Source organism: Argopecten irradians, chromosome 10 (genome assembly GCF_041381155.1).
Source record: "Argopecten irradians isolate NY chromosome 10, Ai_NY, whole genome shotgun sequence".
Lineage (NCBI taxonomy): Eukaryota > Metazoa > Mollusca > Bivalvia > Pectinida > Pectinidae > Argopecten > Argopecten irradians.
In genome coordinates, this window is record NC_091143.1 from 14,790,262 (window position 1) to 14,810,679 (window position 20,418).

Genomic DNA, 20,418 nt, shown 5'->3' on the forward strand with positions numbered 1-20,418 from the left:
CCTTGTTCGGAGAGGTCTTCTCTTTCTGGCTTCTGTTCAAAACCTAATCTCCACTGTAAGTGGATAAACCGTCTAAGATAAACCAACTAATCCTTTTGATCCTAATTCACTCTCAGTTATTATCCCGCAATATAGCAGACTAGTCAAAGATTTCCTCAATTGAGCCGTACTTTATGTAAGAGTCGTAATCATTCAGGTACTATTTGAACAATTTAGTTTAACGATATCTATCAAAAACATATATTCCATAACATAACAAAGGCACTTTTTGAATACTTTAGATTGTAAAAAAGAGTTAATGTTGAAGTTATGACAATGAACTCGGTTTAAAGCTGTTGTTCCACTTTAAATCTGTGGCAGTGAGCTCGAGCTGTACAATCCATATCGAGTAGCGTAAATCTTTGACGTTGATTAATCTATCGATATGTACACACACACACCAGTCTTATCCAACTTTGTCGCTAAACAAAACAAAACACGAAAATCGCATTACGGGTTAGAGGGCGTATCCTGGGTACAGCTGAGCACAGGATACAGATCTTTAGTATAGGACATCGTCAGTGCTAGGATTAACGTGAAATGATGTAGACAGAGAAACGAATACTCGACTTAGGGCACCAGGATTCTCCATTAGGAATTATACAACATTTAATACCAATTTACAGGTAGGTTACATTTACAGGTAAAGTCAGTTTATACCTATACACCACCTGGCATTCTTTATTTAATATATACAGATAGACCTGTACTTTTGATTTCTTCTTTAATGTGTAATATACCGAAAGACTCGCGGTAACAAAAAAAAAAAAAAAACAACCAACAACTGAACTTATGTGTTTTTATTCAGTCAGTTTAAATATTGAGGTGAAAGGTATTTTATACTGTGTACAGAGACGAAATACTCCGACGTATTCAATAGAAAGTTTAAGATGTGATTTATTATTGTGCTTTACGTTTATACGTTTTATACCGATGACCGTTATCTCTTCTTTAAATGCCAAGTCGTGTGTCAATCTGATCCACCGTACAATGTAACTGTGTGTGAACAGCAGAGGTTAAATAGCCAAAACACTATCTTGTAACTCTAAGTAAGTTATATTCTCATTCATTGCATATCAATAGCTCACATGTTCAGTATAGCTCGTCGAATAGCTGGCAATATCTATGTGAATGTATGATATGGGTTCTATTGTAATATTTATTAGTTAAGTACCTGTAGACACGCTATTTAAATACCGTCGGCTATTGTCGCGCTACAACGTAATCTGAAATGTGTATTAGGACATATTCCTTGCTGCCAATATACACTACTAGCTCTGGTACGAATGGGTCTGTCAAGGTAGCTCAGTAATCTTTATAGGTAGCAATAGTCAGAGTCACCTGGGTAGTATATACTTACTTCTATATCAGAAATCGTATTTTATCTTTTTACTTTGACTGTGATACAGTAACTTGTTTAGTGACATCTCTATTTTTTTTAATCAGATAACATTTATTATTCTCTTTGATAATTATCATACTAAAATGTCATGGAATATGTCAAATTCAAAGTTTCTTGTTAAAAATAATTAATATATAACACATTGTTAAGGTACCTGATATCCAAATTCTATTAAGCGCAGGACGACATTGCAAAGTGCATTGGATTTTCGTTTGGCTGCCTACCGTTCTCTTTAGTTAGCGAGCTTCATGTACGACTGACAACGCGTACCTTTTGTCACTTTCATATGTGTAGATATAAGCGTTCGGTTTTTAGACCAATAACGATGTTATTACTTTAGACTGGAATTTAATTAAAAACAGCTGATAGAAACGCTACCATGAAATTTGTACCACCAGTAATACCCCCGGCTTAAAATAATCTATCAAGCTAAAATAAAACCAGGGTGAGCATACCATATTGTTGTATTATTGAATTCTTGCTTTAGGTACGTGGTTATTATCTTTATCCAAATTACTTCCAGTTTTAGAAACAAACATGTCAGCTATACGATCCTCGGTACGAACCCCGCGTCCTAAGATGCCATGGGGAACAATACTGAAGCCAGAGTTTGAGATGGGGCATCAAAAAATGACTGGGTATGAGATTGAACAGACGGTAGAGAGACTATACAAAGTACAGCCTGTCAAAGAAAGAGTATATGATAGACCAGGACCTAAGCTTCCCCCAGAGGAGGCAGACGAAATCGTAAGTGTTACTTCCTTATTCAGCTTTTAGAGTTTTACAGCCTATTTAAATAAAGAGGTTGTGCAGTAACAAATTGGTGTAGACGTGTGTTTTTATGCTCAACATCTGTACTAAGCTGACAATATTTTAGATGTCATGCTGAAAATAATGATATACCTTAATACCGGAAAACTAGTATGTTAGGGTAGTTTAATGATCCGGCAACCATCCATTATCATGTTTCAGGTATGTAATGAAACTCAACATAGGTTACATATTTGTAATCATTTGACTACTTGTAGTTTACAAGACTTAGTACTGTGCCAGAAAAGACTCTAATCCCGGACAGCGACAGACGGATTATGAAATCTATGAATGCGTCGATGGGCGTTGTGAGTTCATATGCATGGAAGGGCTATAACTGACGTCACTTAGATCACCTCTAACACATGCGCATCGACTGCCACAAAATCTATCTGGAGAGTAATGTTCTGCTAGCGAATCACAGAAGTTTAACTCCTCCGCATTGTTTGATTATGTAACCGCTAGACTGCCATACATTGTCTTCTGTATGATGTGAAGAATTTGGAAGTGGTCGAGGAATTTGATTATTTAGTGAAATTCTGATTCGATGTACATATGGGAAGCAATATATTGTGAAACATTGTCATCATATATGTCTTCATAATATCGTGGCAAGCTATAAGGAAAATGCATATTGAGCTGTTGAAGTGTTTTACTTGCTTTCATTTGAATTTTCATGTCATGTTTCATGCATTTGTAATTTTAAACATGTTTTACTTTCAAAACGGAAACCTCCGTGTTGATATATATATATAAGAGTTTGAAACAAACCATACACGTGTATTTGTTAACCGGATTATCATATACAGGGCTTTACATCCTTCACACCATTGTTGTTGTATTATCTTTACGTACTTTATCTTAACATGTGCTGAAAGGCTTCCAATGGTGATCGAAAAATTGCTGGTCTGAATCAAAACATATCGAGATTTCCAATAGATTTGATTTGTAATTTGATGACTACAGTGTATTTCACGTTTTTAAAATGTAATAAACCTACTTTTAATGTCAATGATTTAATCGATTGTTTGATATCCTTACATGTAGGTATCGCACGTTTTACAAATATCTGTTCATATAATTACCGACGCTAGAAAATATGTTTTAAGAGAACCTGCAAAAAACTGTTTTTTTTATGCGCTGTGCGATCGTCAGTGTTGTTTTAGATCTTAAAACAAAAGTAAACTTTTTCCATAGCGTTTTTCATATATTTATTTCTAAATTACAAGTATTGAATACAAAAGAATATGAGTTATTTAAAGACAAATACGACAAAAATGAACGTAAGTTCTTACATGCAAACCACATTTTATATTCCTTCTTGTTATTAAGACAGTGATTTTCCGCAAGGATGAATTAACTCGGTATAAAAAACGTCGATATATCTTGTAACACAGAACCCAAAATATTGACACACAATGGATACCAATCCCGTGGTCTACACGATCCAGGCTCCCTTTGAACACTGACAGAATCGGGAAATCCGGAGTGGAAGGAAACGAGTGGCAGGGAGGGAACCGTTCCTGGGGCGCTCGCCATCCTCAACTAAGATTGGTGTGAAAAATGAGTTCTCCTCGCCACAAGTGATAACTGGCCCACAGTTGCTGCAACTGTCACAAAAGAAACAACATATGTAATATTGTCTGTATCTATTGGTGTCCTAAACTACGGGAGATGCAATGAAAGTGGCATTGTCAAATAATTCAAAGATGTTTATAAAAAGTGTCATTAAAGTTACCATGTTAAGCGCAACATATGATTGACAGGTCATGACGTGTCGTGAGAATACTCAATTGATATCACCTTAATAATAACAAACAAAGTCAATGTAATCCCTATATGAATACACGTATTACATTAGCTGATAAAATAAATCTCTGGAACAAAAAACAAACAATATCAACAAAGCAATGGCAGCATAAAAACAATTTGAAGAAACAAAACTACACATACGCTGGCATGTATCTTTTCGATAGATTTTGTTTACTTACGAACATATGCCCTGGAAAATGACTTGGTAGTTGTTGCGGGTCTGTACTACGGAGTAAACACTGTCGTTGTAATTGACCTTCCATATCCGATCAGCTACCCATTGTCTGTAAAGTTACGATTGAATCAAAATATATGTTAATGATTCAACATTAAAATGTTAAATTAATCTAAATAACCGCATAATGCGACTATATACCAATATAACGTAAAGGTTAAAACAACGAAGTGAAATAGCACTTTTGAATATGGTACAGTTTTTTTTCGCCAAAAAGATGTGAAATTACCTTCTTTTACCATAAGTGTGTTTGTTTGATTAAAATAACAGCCAGGGTCATATAAGACGGCCTCTCATGAATGCGGCTTGTTTTGAGAGGCTGCGATATGTGTTGTGTCTACTTGTATAGTGGACCTCTGTCCTTTTATAGTGCTATGTCACTGAAGCATGCCGCCGAAGACACCAAGCTACACATCCCGCTAGGTCGCATTATATTGTCAACTGGCTAACCAGTCGTCCCAGAAGCTACCACTTTTATAGACTATGGTATAGGAAAATCCATACCACGAAAAAAATGCGTTTGCATATTTGTTTTTATTTCTTTAAGTTCTTGACGGTCATCGTAATAGCCAATTAACGGCAAAGTGTCGTCTCCTTTAAACAGAAACTTATAAATATACAAATTTACAGGCTGGGTTGCACTTTAATAAAATATTTATCATAAGCATGTCCATTATCTGCATACCTCAATTATAGTAATGAGGTCAGTGTAAGAATTATGATAAGTAGATCAGCTCGTGCAGTAAATATGAACCTGGTAGGTTTTGTCAGAGCTGCCCTGATATACAAGCATTAATGACTGTACTAGGTCACACAATTATTTAAACTTATTGAAATTTGGTGCAAGAGTTATGATATGCATTTTAACGTAATACTGTCGAACAGATTATCGCCAATTCAGTCAATATATACATTAGTTTGGCATAACCGTATCCAACGAACACCTCCCAAAAGTATTCCAAAATAAATCCTTTTTCAAACTTACAATGAAAATAGTTAAAATGTACTAATTAAAACGTTTACGAAAATAACAGTTTTGTAAAAACAAAATTTTGTAGTAACAGGTAAATTTCATTTTAGCTTCTTTATATCACTTTTCAAATAATTCTAGGAACAGTAATAATATCTAAGTGGAAATTTCGCCACTGACGAGAAACAGTTGCTCCAGTCTCTATATAATGAACGTTAAGCAGGTACATACTACTGCAAAATGCCATTTATAGTGATGTGTGCCCCGACCAGGGAACAGACCCAGTCAGACCTTTCCACACAAGGTCAAAAGTGAGGCAGATCCCATGTGGAAAAAGAGGATGAAAGTCATTTGGAAAAAAATATAGATAGGATCCTAAATTTAGTCGCCTTTATGATCCTGCAGGAAAGCTACTGTATTTATCTGAGGTAACTGCCAAAGACACCAAGCAGCACACCACATCCAATTATATATTATGCTGACTACGGCCTAACCAGTGGTTCTACTCCCTTTGTACTGAATGTTAAACGGAAGGAGAAACAACCATTTAACTGCTCATAAAACAGTGGCAAACGATCATCTCAAAAGCAAAAATAGATAATAGTGTCGTGGAAGACGTGAAAAAACTTTAGAATAAGGCGTGGAGTTTGAATAATAGACATATCATATTCTTAAGAACCCTCTTTCACATAAAATTGCTATTTAAAGAAGTTGTATAAATGAAAAAATATGTTTTATATATTTCATCTCGAATAATTATGACTTACGTGTATCCCGCGCAATCTTAAGGACGTTACATTGAGAATGCGATTCAAAATACCTTGTCTTTTACATGACTTTTTATAAAATGAAAATATAACCTATAGCACGGCTCCCTTTCTTAGAGATGATCCCCTGCCGACAGAGCATAAATGATACCCATCATTTGAACAATAATTTGTGATATGCCTAATTAATACAAATGATAATTTTGAATGATTTATTTTGATTTTGGTGCGTGCGCAATCAGTACTGCATTCCATATAGGACATAGTACCACGGATTTTTTTTCGGGATGCAATTAATTATTTTTACATTGTAATATTTTTATCTTGGAAGTAAAATTAGAAGCTCAAATTTTTCAATGGTGGTAATGGCGTAAACTGAGTAACTTTGTAACTGAAGAAAATTACTAAATCGTATGCTCTTGTTTTTGATAGAGAAACATTACCAATTGTCAGCGGTGGAGCATCTATTATTTTGCTTCCATTGCACTTACGTTTAAGACGTTTAAGGCGACTAAATTTGGAAGCTTTTTTTTCCTTACTAGATGGCGTGTGTTGTTTGGTATCTTAGGCGCCATGCTTCACTGAGATAGCACTATTAAAATGAAAGGGATGCAACACACTGCACACAGGGGAGGCCGTCTATAAGGAACCTAGCTGGTAATGTAATGTAAAGCTTAATAAATCAAACCAATAAAAAATAATGTTTACGTAACAACCTGCAAATAGATGAAATACAAGTGGTTCAGCCTTTATAATTTCAATCACGTAATTGTTTGTCTAAAACGCCTCAAACTGTACGATGACTTTAACTCACTTCTAATTATTTCATTTAACATATGGTCACATACTTACGTTTGACAACAAGAGGGACAGGTGCGCCTTTTAGATCGTTCGGGACATTGGTCGTCTTCCCTCTCTCTCTTGCTTCTGGAATTCTTGGGATTCTTGAATTTTCCTATTCCTGGACTGAAGCGGAAAGACCGATCTGAATCCTTAATGGTAGCCAACATCATCGACCCCATGTCTTCTTTCAGTGATTTTACTTCATCTTTTGACATGAAAAGTCCCTGGTATCTTGTCAAGTCGTACTTGTCGCTAACATAGTGGCCAGCATCGCCAGGTAAAATGGCAAAACCAATGGCGAGTATTAACCCTAAAATGTGCATCGCGGTTTCATACAAAGGCTGGGAATACAATTATCACACAAATTTCGTACCGATAGTGACAAAATAGTTGTAATTGCTGCCTTGAGAAGCGAATTGCATATGCTTTCCGGCGATACTAAAAACTACTTTTATACTGTTACAGTAAAAGATTAATTTGGTATTGTCAGTCAGGATTTTTCTTTCAGTTTTTATGCTCGAGTTCAAGTGTGGCTTACAGCTACCATTTTTTATATTCGTTTGACTCGAGGATAATAATCATGCGTTTGATAACAGAATCGATACCATTGGTCCTGTAGATCACCCAGAGGTTAGGCCAACACTTAGGCAGGTAAGTACCACTAAATCACGGTGGTAATCTCCTTTGTCAAAACCAAGTAGGACCAACAGCAGCAGGGCGACTGGGAGAGCCAGGAAACCTCAGAGCTGTCATCATGAGTATTTTATAATACCAACATTTGTCTGGTCAGTGATATCGATTTGGTACAGAAACAACAAAGGATTCTGACACTAGAGATGGTACACTAAAGACTGGTGCAGTGATTGGGTCGATTCTACGTTTTCGACAAATACGGTCATGTAAGGACAATTTTCCCTACACAGCTTACAGTACATGATGTATATTGGTTCGCGTAAATTTTTACATGTGAATGCACATGGAAAATTGTTCAGTTCAACTCCGCAATTGAAAAAAGTTACCACCGTTTAGGAAAATAGGTCACCAAAATATATCCGTTCTTTAACAAATAATACAATATTACATTCCGATCTTTTATACTGCCAATATGGTTTTCTGTTTCGAGCTCATGCAAATACATTTGTATGTGGACAAATTTTCAGAGTTTTGTTTCGATACAAAAATCTAATCATACAAAATGTCAATATGAACTACAAGAACAGACAAGTACGTATTCTGCATGTTTAGTCGTTTTCCGCATTAGTAGGGTATCATTTTAATAAAGAATCTAACATTTGTTAACTAACTAACTCACATAATGGTACTTTTTTACCATTGATGTAAATATTACAATATATCACTACAAAGCTGTAAATCATAATCAAGTTGGCTTTCCATTGATGCCTGACTATTGAGAAATCAGAAGTTCACATTTTGTTATCCTGAAGATAGACTATCCCTATCCTTCATATGCACACATGAAAGAGTATTTTCTTTCACAACTTAAGGTAATTATTAACCAGACACTACTGGAAATCAGTAATATATAGAGGTTTCCCAACAAGTGACTGTTGTTTATCATGTTTATCAAACTCGAGTAAGTTAATTTTCAAAATTTGAAAATGAACTAACGAGAGTTTAGATAAACATGATAAACAACAATCACGCGTTGGAAAACTTATTTATCCCATAACTTTAAACTCTAACTCTATTTTCTCGTCTTCCTTCAGGGAAACTTACCACTGTACAATATGTAGGGGTTTCTTTCCGCAATAAAATATAGTGCCTAAATAGAGAGCCAATATTCTATTGTTTAACAGTTTGAATAAACAACTACCTGTTAAAAGTTGCGAACCAATCGGAATCAAGAGATCTTGGAGTTGACCAATCAGTGGTGCTGTAGAATTTTAGGTGTCTTCTTCTTTAGTTTGTCACCATCCGTCAATGGTGACGATTATAGGTGAGGCGATACGGCTCAGTGGCGTAGGGGAGGGGGTTATAGGTTAAAAACATGATAAAAATGAGGTGTTTATTTGTGGGTGGGGGCTTCAAGGGCTACGTTGTTTATGTTTGCCTTGAAGCCCTCCAGTGTAATGTTTTGTACTGTTGCCACCGGGAAGAGATTCCAGTGTGTGATGGTGTATGGGAAGAAGGAATACTTAAATGTATCCTTTGTGGCTGCGATGTGTCTGTATGCATAGAGATGTGTGTGTCTAGTGCGGGTGTCTTTACAGGTGCCATCACTTGAAAAGTTAGGTATTGTTCTGTATGCACCATAGGTATCGTGTGTGTCTAGTGCGTGTGTCTACAGGTGTTAGGTATTGTTCTGGGTTGATGGCAACGAGATGGTGTGTTGTTTCCGTTTATATAGATATAGCAATCTGGTGTCTGTAGATGATATTCATATAATGAAACGACATCCATTTTGATGATGCCGTGACGTCAAGAATATTTTATTGTTTGGGTAGTCATACTAGTACTAATACAGCTTCAAATGAAATTTGTTGATTGCATTAGACCTACACCGTTACGCATCAGAAAATACCGAGTAGTTAATAAAAGAGTTGGAGTTCGATAAAAAGTGATTCCTTTAGTTGAATCTTTCCAATATCACACATATATACAGCAAACTAAAACTAACAGAGGCATACATGTAGCAGTCATTTTTATGACGTCAATATTATATTTATTAATATTGCATTTACTTTATCTTTGTAAAGTTACAATACATTGTACAATAATATATTTCATTTTCAGAGTGTACGTCCTGGATAGTCACATACTTGTATTCATAGTTTTAGTTAAGAATATATAATAGTATTTTAGTTATGTGTTATACGATTTACTTTCACCCTTTATCTGTGCTCCTTTGACGTCACACTGGTCACTTAGACACGTGACAGCTGACCGATTCTGCGCGCGATACAACAGACATTTTGAAATTAGACAAACAGACTAGAACTAGCCAGTAGCATCTTTTAGAAGCCTGCATGTAAGTATTAACCCAATCTAGATTTGTATTAACCATACATATCCCCTTAATTCATTTTGGCACTATTTCTCTGACCACTGATTTCACTCCACGTTAATATAAAACGATCTACGTATATATTTATTATATTTTATAAATTATTCAGTATATTCAGAAATATGTAATCGGCCATCAGGTGTACTCACCTGGCTGCCATTATCACGTTATTTATTCGATATCGTAACCCTAGTATATCTTTTACCTTATGTAATAGAATGTTCTTGTTTTGTCCTTGTTAGATCTATTCGAACCAACATTTTTATATGGTATCGGGCACATACAAGTTGTATCGAGTTCGTGCCCCAGGCAAAGCGCCCTGCGTCACACACAGGTGAGATATGTTTTATTGTACAAATAGTTAACCGTTTATGTTACATAAGTAATGTTCTAATAGATAGTGTATACACTCTTACATTATATCTTTTGTATATCGAAATCCATAAACAGTTTGATACATCAACCTGTTCGTTAAGATAATTATATAAACTGTTCGTATGTAATATGTACGTACCTATCATATATAATGTAATATGTATTGTCAGTAATGTGTGTCAGATGGTTATTTTTTTCATTAGCCATATTATGTATGTGTATTTCATTCTCTAAACTAGTGTTTTAATATTGTTACAGGGTGCGTCATAATATTTGAAATAGTCGATATGGAATAAAAGAACTTGCATGGTTAATCAGCGTTGTTGTTTTAACCAATACCCCTGCAACATACCAACTTAATGGCGAATGAAAATATTATACTGCATTATATGTTATATAATATTGTATTATACTGACTGTAAACCAAAATATTTTGGCTTGCGATTTAATTTGGAAGCTTAATTGCCGCAAAAAAGTGTCAAGTATAATACTGTAAACGGTAGAACCAAATGACTTAAAATCATAAACTTAATTCGCTATGAAAATGTGGTCATTAGATCGTGAACCTAAGGCGTCACGAAAATCAGTTGGTTTACAGTGTAACTAAATGGTTCTTTTCGCCAATTAAGTATTTTAAAGTGATAAAACAGAAATACAAAAATCAGGCATATATAATATAAAAAATACTTTATTTTTCAAGTGCAGCAAGAATACCACATTTTGATATATTATTTATCAAATTAGACAGTACATAATATCCAAAATGTAAATCATGTTTATGACATAACCATTACTACAGCTAGACACCTGTTAATGCGGTAATGATGCTATTGATAAAATGTCTTTTAAAACAGTTTGAAAAAGTTCTTCTTTGTTGCTTGTTCCATCAAGGAATGCTGTAAAAAATTAAAGAAATTTTAATTACCCATTAACCAATGATGATTTGTAGAAGATATATTATGAACATTTTGATGTTAGCGAGGTGGCACTCAATTAGTCAAGTTCAGATCAGGTGTATATCTAGCATGCCAAATTTATATCAGCATGCCTTTCCTAGAGTTCATAATTAAATGACTGAATTTTAGACATGATCAACTTGGATCAAGAATACATTGAGAAAAGTAATAGCTAATCGCTAAAATGTTCACCCTTTAGAGACAAGCGCGACATACATTTGAAAGTAGATACCATAAACTACATTGCAAAAATATATCCCAGTTCGAGATGGCTGCTTGCAACTGGTAACATATTTCACCGCAAATAATCCCCACCCAGAAAAGAAATGAAGGTCAAAAGTGTGTGTGTGTGTGTGTGGGGGGGGGGGGGGGTCTTATTTGCAGACAACCCATCTGAAAACATCGATCTAATTGCCATCTGATGAAAACATCGATCTAATTGTCTATAGCTATTTTGTTTTTCCAATCAAACTCCAGCTTAAATTGGACTTATAACTACTGTATGTAGCAGACAGATCTGCATACTTCATGTTTTCAACCATCAAAGTTTTTATATACACTTCAAAATATTATTTAAGCAATCAAATTCAAAAGCATGGTAACTGCATTTTCGGAGACACAGTTGACTGCAAATTACTATTACAATTATGGTAAGTATAGTGTAGCATGGAGCATGACCTCCAACGATGTTTAAACTGGCATTGGGGACAACATGTACAGCAAAGGGAAACTCTCAAACCAGACACATCACAGAAATAATTAGCCATATGAATTAAACTACAACATCAAAGGAAGGTGGTTGTTGACCATTTGTAATAATATGTGTGAATCTTAACAAAACAACCAAGAACAGTGGTAAATCTGAATATCACACACATTTTATATACTCTACAATATTAGATATAAAATGACGGGTGATATGACCATTAATAACCATTTTATCCTACTCACTAATATCAGTCTGCTCCTTAATTTCCTTCAGGTTATCCAAGTAGGCCGGCCATACTATCTTATCAAAATAACCAGGAACATCAGCAGGAATATATTCTCTTTCTCTGCAATAAAAAGAAAAAATGATTCCAAATGTATCGAATATATGTGACAGCAATTTGAAGCTGGACTTTTTACAGTACAATATATTATTAATTGTTCATATAGGTGGAATTCAAAATAATTAAATTTACCTTTCCATATACAAATCAATGTACTGTATTTGAATTTAGAAACAACTCTTACAAAAATGTAGAACAAGTAGATTAAATTCCAAACATTTAGAATAAATAACATTCGCATTATATTAGGATAATTTTGTATCTGTAACATGTGAAGAGAGTTTACCTTCTTCTACTCCAACAAACGTCTCTGTTAACCTCTAGAAAATATCTTTTGTTGAACAATTGATTAAGTGGTCTGAAAGAGAATAAATAAAGTAGTGTCATAAAATGAGACATATGTCTCTAAACTAAACACATAAGATCTTGGTTGTCACTAGTTTATCTGGTTTTAGCATGATTATAATGTTTAGTATCATAAAGTAACTTACTTTCTTTGGGATGATATTTTTTGTGACTTTGTAGGATATTGTTGTGATTGTGAAAATTTGATCTGTGAAATATTGAAAAATTATTGAATCATATACCCAGGTAGATGTTTAAGGCTGGATCGCAAAAATTTAAAATTGCTTAGATTTTTAATTTTCTTGTTTTTAATTAAAATTGTCACTACCTTTCCGAAACGGCTTTTAATTTTTAAAATGGGAATGTAAAACGAGATCAATAATTTTGTAGAGTCGCAGAAGTTATTAACTATACGTTTACTAGCACACTTATCATCACTTCAGAACTGTTTAATAAAATAAATAAAATGTTAATTTTCATAACGCGGGTCGTTTTATGTTTCCCGCCGTCGTCCTAAATGCCGCGCGGTAGTTGACTATCACTGCGCCAGACGGCAAAACAGCGAAATGAATCTCCACTGTTATCGTATATTAGACAGGAAATCTTGCATATGTTTGGTGTTGTAACCTCATCTTAAGCCATCGATATATATTTTCTTTTGTTATTAATGTTTTTAAGAAACCTTTAAATTTTGCTCCGGAAAGGTAGTGGGCCTTTAATTAAAATCGACAAAATTTTGACTCATGAAAATAAGCAGCTATATATATGGTATTAACAACATTACAAACTTGTACATATGTATATATATCTAGAAATTGTACATTGGATGGATATGTGGTAAACTTTAAGCATCTTTAATAGCTAAATTTCATCAAAGAGTGGTTTCATCTTTCTAGAACTTTCCAGTAATGCTAAAGGACTAAAATGCTAATGTTGGAGGAGGTCACTGAATAAAACAACCGAAATAGGCAAAAGATTTTAACCCATTCACCTTCTGATCACCCAGTCAGATTCACCTCGTTTAAAGGTGAAAATAGTCCATTTTGGAATTTCAGGAGTAAATGAAAAAATTATATAATGAGTGAGTGGAACAAAGAGAAATCAGAAGAAAAAAAAAGATTCATTACAATATAAGCAGATTTTTTCCATATTTTGTATGCAATTAAATACCCTTACTTGTAATTGTATAAAAGAAACCCGTCTACAAGTAGAATGGAGGTGCTAGGATGACTCAGCTTTATAGTATTACTGGACCAATCCTGGATATCTGTTACAAGTTTGTCCATCTCGATGGCTTTCATTTCTGTAAAGATGAATATTACTATTAACAATATTCATTTCTTAGTAGAGTCTGACATACATGTTGCATGTGTGCATATCACAATGTGATTAAAATACAGGTCTTCACTATACGTTATCTAAATGTATTGTAAAGCACTTTATTTTTACAAATACAATATTTCATGTCTTTATTATTTTCAAAATATTTACATATACATATAAATTGTAGACAAATATTCGTAGAACATTTGAATTGGAATTGGGTTCTCTCAAAGGTTTTATCTTGCGGAAAACAGAGTGGTTAACAGTGGTAATGCATAGTGCAGATCAGTATTTGTATCAGATTGTATGTACCGCAGTATGAAAGAAATGGTGCTGACTAGCTTAAAGTACCTACCATCCCAATTCTCGTGATTCAGTTCTGGAATCCAGGTAAGTCTTTTATCACCTGATTCCTGAAATTAAATATTTCATGCATATACAGACTATATTTTGTTAACATGCACCAAAGTACCACTCTAAATACTGTATTTGACCCAATGAGTGGCCAATGCACTTAACAATCGAAACAAGAGGGCCTGTATCGCTCACCTGGGTTTTTTTTTTGAGTAATTCTGTAATTTAATAATTAGTGATTCAAAAATCACAAAGACAAATTGACCCCACGATTTGTTTAATTTTGAATCCCAACCATCTAATGATGCTATAGATACCATATGAATATGCTATCCAATACATAGTATCAGAGAGTAAGTAATTTATATGAAAATAGTAGCCTAATTAACCTTTTTGGCCCCACGCCAAAGGCCCCAGGGGGTCAGCCCTGTCATTTGTACAATTTTGAATCCCCACCCTAAAAGGATGTTACCATTGCATTATGAGTGATATCCCATGCTTAATTGCAGAGAAGAAGTCGTTTATATGGAAACAGCCAAATTGACCCCTTTTGGCCCAGCCCCTCAGGCCCCCAAGGGGTTAGTCCCATCATTTGTACAATTTTGAATCCACACTCTAAAAGGATGTTATCATTTCAACATGGGTGCTATCCCATGCTTACTTTCAGAGAAGAAGTTGTTTATATGGAAATAGCCAAAATGACCCCTTTTGGCCCCAAACCTTAATAGGCCCGGGGGGCCAGCCCAATCATTTGTACAATTTTGAATCCCCACCTTATAAGGATGCTACCAATGAATTATGGGTGTTATCCAAAGCTTAGTTGCAGAGAAGAAGTCGTTTTTCTGAAAATAGCCAAAGTGACCCCTTTTGACCCCACCCCTCAGGCCCCTTGGGGGTCAGCCCAATCATTTGTACATTTTTCAGTTAGTATCCCATAAGGATGTTACCATTGCATTATAGGAGCTATCCCATGCTTAGTTGCAGAGCAGAAGTACTGTTTATATGGAAACAGCCAAATTGACCTCTTTTTGCCCCGCCCCTCAGGCCCCCAAGGGGTTAGTCCCATCATTTGTACAATTTTGAATCCCCACCCTAAATGGATGCTACCATTGCATTATGGGTGATATCCCATGCTTAGTTTCAGAGAAGTTGTTTATATGGAAATAGCCCAATTGACCCCTTTTGGCCCCACCCCTCAGGCCCTCGGGGGGTCAGCCCAATCATTTGTACTATTTTGAATCCCCACCCTTTAAGGATGCTACCATTGAATTATGGGTGCTATCACATGCTTAGTTGCAGAGGAGAAGTCGTTTTTCTGGAAATAGCCAAAGTGCCCCCTTTTGACCCCACCCCTCAGGCCCCTTGGGGGTCAGCCCCATCATTTGTACAATTTTCAGTATGTAACCCATAAGGATGCTATCAGTCAAATTTTGTTGAATTCCGACCAGCGGTTATGGAGAAGAAGTTGATTGTTGACGGACGGACAGACAGACGACGGATGACGGATGCCGGACGCCACAGTATAGCATAAGCTCACCTTGGCCCTTCGGACCAGGTGAGCTAAAAATAAAGGGGCATATATATATATATATAATCAATAGATCAAAGTCAGTGAAATTGAGGCTACAAAAAGGGGGAGGATGCTTATAGAGATCTACATATATTGGGTCTAATTCAGTATTCTAGAGGTTAATAGAGCATTTTATTCAATGAAACTCATGTAAATAATTAATGGAGATTAAAGTTGTTGTTTTTTTTAAATTGTTACATGCAAAGATAATTATGAGTTTAAAGGGGCAATTCAATAATGCTAATTTTGTTACATAACCACGAAGCAATATTTGACATAAATGTATTGTTCTACATTGCTTATGAAACATATAACAAGAAATATTGACATATTGCACGACATTGTTATGTAATTTGATTGATACCGTTGAAATTTCAAATCGTTGATCAATACGATTAAGCAGTACAACATGTAAGCTGTACCCTTACCCAAGCCAAAGTTACGCACGTAAAACAAAAGCAATACATAACCACTGAGGAGTTGAAGAAATTATTTTTAGACAAGAACATGCATCTAATAAAGCAAACACACTACTGAAAGTCGAGCGATTTGAGTAGTTCTAGACAAAAAATTTCTTTACAACACTGGCAAAGGCCAGGGTTCGGCATACAAGACATCCGACCACTATGTTTAATGGCGGACAGTATTTGAGTTTGAACATATTTCACGTAAATTTCACTACAATGGGCTTTTCTGGCATATCATAGTAAAACCAACTAATCTATTTGCTATTAGAACTAGATTGTTTTTGGAAATAAGAGCAAATTTTAATGTGTTCTTAGACTGAATTGTCCCTTTAAAAATATTTTACTTTAAAATTTTTTTTCACTTTCAATGAACATTAGAAATTATAAATCAAAAAGTGATAGTCAAATGAATAAATAATATCTTAAAAGTTATTTACCCACATAGTACAAAAGAGTGGGAGGCATGCATATCCCCATCCTTGATACTCCAGGGGTTCCGATCACTCACGATCTCTACACCCATGGACTATTTCATAGTGAAATTGAAGGCAGCTCAGCCGAAAACATTTGACCAATCACATGCTAGCAAAGATTAGAGAGAGTGACGTCTATCATCAAAGCCACACAGTTCACAGTGTACCGGTGTACTATTAAATGACTAAATTACCTTTTCTATTCTGTTGCCTCCAGTTTTACTATGAGATAGTCTAGGGGTGTAGAGATCATAAGTGATCGGAACATCCTGGAGTATCGAGGATGGCATATCCCTCACTCACTTTAATGCTTCTATTGCTTTTTCCTATGGTTTAATGTTTTCTTTTTCTTTTTTTTTCCCTTTTGATTTCCTTTAGCATTGATGTCACATTGATGATTATAATTAATTTTGCAGACTACTTGATGATATGAAATATGTTTAAACGTACGATTCCATTGATTTTCCAATGGATTATTTTTTCCAAATCAATACGCAATGTCGACGTTTCTATTGTTGGGTGATTGCACCGTTCTCAGATTTTTTCTTCATAGTATATGAGGAAAAAGTATCAGCCAACCAGAAAGTGGGATTTAGTATAACAACAAATATTAATTTGAACAATATTTACATACAGAAAAATGAAAATTGGTGACCATAAAGCAGAGGGAATATTTTCAAGATATGGAATCTAAAATGGACTGCTAAATATATATTGATGCCATGGAAAAGAAGAATATTAAAATCGGGTATTAATGTGATAGTACTAACCAAGTAATAATCATCTTGGTGGATGGCTGAACAGTTAGGCAAAGCAGATAGAAGTAGATCAACCAACGTAGATTTACCACTATTAGTAGCTCTGTAAGTAAACGCAAAACAACACAAATATTAAAAATTCAAAATTACATAAAAATTGATTAACTGTTAGATTTTCATAAAACATCAAAAATTAAATTGACACAAACACACCAATATCTGGGAATATCAAAAAGCTCTGATTGCAAACCATCTAACTACCAACTTCCCCGGAATGTTTCTGCTAAATGATAGGCAGGTCATGATCATACACCATAGACTATACAGTGTAACATGTCTCAGTCAGGTACTGAACCATGAACCTTCAGATCTGAAGCCTCATATATGGACACATGGACAAACACCAAAAGTAAGGGTTCAAGGGTGAACTAGGAAGAAGAAAATGAAAGTCATCTCAAATTTGGTTGGTGCTCACGCATTGAGTCACCTTTTAACACCATACCTGCGTAGTGTATTCATTGTAATTACTCAAATTAAAACCCTTCCCCTCTTCTGCTGAAGTTACATTGCATATACCATATTCGACCCAATAAGCGCCCAAGGCGCTTAAAAAATTGATAAAAATGAAAAGGTGCTAATAAGTCAAAATTATTGCAAATTTATACCGTTTTATGTAGTTTTGGTCCTTATTTATGCCTGGGCAATTGAAATTGAGGCCTCAAAAAGGGGGAGGGGACATGGGCGCTTATTGGGTCGAATATGGTAAATGCCATCCCATGGATTAAAGATGCTCCATCGCTGACAAATGGTTTTTTTTTACTATCAAAAACAGGAACAGATGATTTAGTATTTTTCTTCAGTTACAAAAGTTACTTAATTTACACCATTACCACTATTGAAAAGTTTGAGCTTCTAATTCTACTTCAAAATAAAAATTTAAAAAATAATTAATTGCATCCCATAAAAATTCCGTGGCACTTTATCCTATATGGAAGGAAGTAATGATTGCGCAAGCACCAAAGGCGAAATAAATTACTTTATATTATTTTTGTGTTAATTACATATATATACACGATTTAACACAAATTATTGTTCAAATGATGAATATCATTTATGCTCTGTCGGAGGTGGAGCATCTTTAAGTTATGGTATAAACTTGTGATTCTTTCACATGGGAATGATGATGGAATAATATGTCCGAAAAAAATATGAATGCATGTGCATGTTTACTGTGACAGATTACATGTATGCAGAGTGAAATTAAGGCAGTTTACTTTGTCCATAACCTACATTTCGGTACTTCGCTATTAATATAAGCGCCCTGCACTCCCACCCCTGTTACAATTTTAAGCACCCAAGGCGCTAATTATAGTAAATAATAATATGGTACTCTACAGTATGTAAATTAAAATAAAGTTCAAAGTTTAAAATGTAGCTATAGCTAGGTCACAGTGACCTACATGTACAGTTGTATTTAGTGTTCACTGCTCATTTAGGTTGAGACTGATATAGCAGTTATTAATCATGACCAATTTAAAAACAATTTCTTACCCCGAAATTCCTATAATCAATTTCCTTGCATGGTCGCCCGACATCGTGCCGACTTATTATTTATTGTAGGCAACAGACGCTTTGCTTTTTGTCATGAAATATGTAATTTTTTATTTTTTAGAGTTCAGTTCGACCAGTTTACTTTTGTTATATTGCATATGTCTATAGGCCTGTATCACGCGATTTCATTTATTTTCTGGTAAGTCTTTCGCATCGTCTTCCTCGGGATCTGTATCCGAACTATTTTCTGTGTTGTCAAAAACTTCTGACTGCTGTAGCTGAGGGTTGACGTTGATGCGGTCCAAAAATGCGGAGAGGAGACGCTTATTGAGGTGATCCGTCTGGGTTATTTTTCGCTCTGGTGTCTCTTCTGTTTCGTCTGTGCCGTTCTCCTCAACAGAAACGTTTTGTAGATCGTTTTTCAAATCGGTTATCGCCTCTTCCTCCTTTGGCCTTTCATTGTCGGCCATGCTGGTTAATAAGAAACTAACAAAATAAACGGAACGCAATTTTATCATAATTTTATTATCAACACTCAGCTAATATACCTGAAAACAAAATTTGTATTCGTATTACTATTACCGATTGTTCACTTAAAGAAATTAATGAGAGAAATATTTATTAAAAAAAAAAAAAATTAGTTCCGGGTTATTTAACTAGCCATAAATATAACACAACCGAAAAGACTAATACTATTGACAGGATTGGGCAAAACCAAGCCCGATCTTAGTTATGACGCATAGACGTTTCGTCCCAAATGTCTAATGTATGGTGCCACAATGTCCAATGCTTTTTTTATCTTCCAATATCTTTACATTATATTCCTTGTGGTCGAAGATGGAATGCTGCCAAAATAAAATCTGATGAAAAAATTATAAACAGATTCATATTCTCACTCCAATTCAAAACATGGCACTCTGATGTACAGTACTAATTTAACTATGGCGCTAAATTGTGTAACTAATCTACAGCTACATGTTAGGCATTCAACCACCTTTGACACTAGACATTTCAAAAGAATTGTATAATGACTACTCCGGTCATGTGCATGCATTGAATGATATTATATAATTTTTTGTGAGTTTGAATTCTCTTCATTCTGAGTGGAGCAGTATACAAGAGGCAACATGGCAGACGGTGCAGGTCAGATCTTTATGAAGTCAAACTATCTAAAATGATTATCAAATTTCCATTAGTGGAGTTTATTTTCTGATATGTTAATTCAAATGCTGTTTATGTCAGAAGCTGACAATTCACTTGGATATAACTTCTCGGATATGGAGGATTACCA

At 34.9% G+C, this 20,418-nt stretch overlaps 3 protein-coding genes across 3 annotated transcripts; 1 reads left to right on the forward strand and 2 right to left on the reverse strand.

Annotated features, from left to right (window-relative positions):
- The first annotated feature begins 421 nt into the window (after window positions 1-421).
- LOC138333206 (uncharacterized) lies at window positions 422-3,266 on the forward strand. Its single transcript, XM_069281418.1, has 3 exons — window positions 422-665; window positions 1,965-2,188; window positions 2,470-3,266. The coding sequence occupies exons 2-3, from the start codon at window positions 1,979-1,981 to the stop codon at window positions 2,590-2,592; spliced, it is 333 nt and encodes a 110-aa protein (XP_069137519.1). The 5' UTR covers window positions 422-665; window positions 1,965-1,978; the 3' UTR covers window positions 2,593-3,266.
- An 83-nt stretch (window positions 3,267-3,349) lies between these two features.
- On the reverse strand, window positions 3,350-8,116 carry LOC138333205 (uncharacterized). Its single transcript, XM_069281416.1, has 3 exons — window positions 6,888-8,116; window positions 4,243-4,347; window positions 3,350-3,861 (listed from the first exon to the last, which is right to left on the reverse strand). The coding sequence occupies exons 1-3, from the start codon at window positions 7,199-7,201 to the stop codon at window positions 3,690-3,692; spliced, it is 591 nt and encodes a 196-aa protein (XP_069137517.1). The 5' UTR covers window positions 7,202-8,116; the 3' UTR covers window positions 3,350-3,689.
- Window positions 8,117-11,084: 2,968 nt separating this feature from the next.
- On the reverse strand, window positions 11,085-19,623 carry LOC138332554 (nicotinamide riboside kinase 2-like). Its single transcript, XM_069280559.1, has 8 exons — window positions 19,315-19,623; window positions 19,128-19,179; window positions 17,589-17,679; window positions 14,310-14,367; window positions 13,808-13,934; window positions 12,573-12,644; window positions 12,186-12,289; window positions 11,085-11,174 (listed from the first exon to the last, which is right to left on the reverse strand). Exons 1-8 carry the CDS (start codon window positions 19,595-19,597, stop codon window positions 11,089-11,091), a joined length of 873 nt encoding a protein of 290 aa, XP_069136660.1. The 5' UTR covers window positions 19,598-19,623; the 3' UTR covers window positions 11,085-11,088.
- Window positions 19,624-20,418: the final 795 nt, after the last annotated feature.

What these genes read in the sequence shown, in the direction of transcription:
- LOC138333206 (XM_069281418.1), top strand. Translation starts at nt 1,979, where the DNA reads ATGTCAGCTATACGATCCTCGGTACGAACCCCGCGTCCTAAGATGCCA. An exon ending in CAGAGGAGGCAGACGAAATC is followed by an intron (nt 2,189 to 2,469) that starts GTAAGTGTTACT and finishes GACTACTTGTAG; the next exon opens with TTTACAAGACTTAGTACTGT.
- LOC138333205 (XM_069281416.1), bottom strand. Translation starts at nt 7,201, where the DNA reads ATGCACATTTTAGGGTTAATACTCGCCATTGGTTTTGCCATTTTACCT. An exon ending in TGTCCCTCTTGTTGTCAAAC is followed by an intron (nt 4,348 to 6,887) that starts GTAAGTATGTGA and finishes GTAACTTTACAG; the next exon opens with ACAATGGGTAGCTGATCGGA. An exon ending in ATTTTCCAGGGCATATGTTC is followed by an intron (nt 3,862 to 4,242) that starts GTAAGTAAACAA and finishes CTTTTGTGACAG; the next exon opens with TTGCAGCAACTGTGGGCCAG.
- LOC138332554 (XM_069280559.1), bottom strand. Translation starts at nt 19,597, where the DNA reads ATGGCCGACAATGAAAGGCCAAAGGAGGAAGAGGCGATAACCGATTTG. An exon ending in TTGATTATAGGAATTTCGGG is followed by an intron (nt 17,680 to 19,127) that starts GTAAGAAATTGT and finishes GTTTACTTACAG; the next exon opens with AGCTACTAATAGTGGTAAAT. An exon ending in GAATCACGAGAATTGGGATG is followed by an intron (nt 13,935 to 14,309) that starts GTAGGTACTTTA and finishes TCATCTTTACAG; the next exon opens with AAATGAAAGCCATCGAGATG.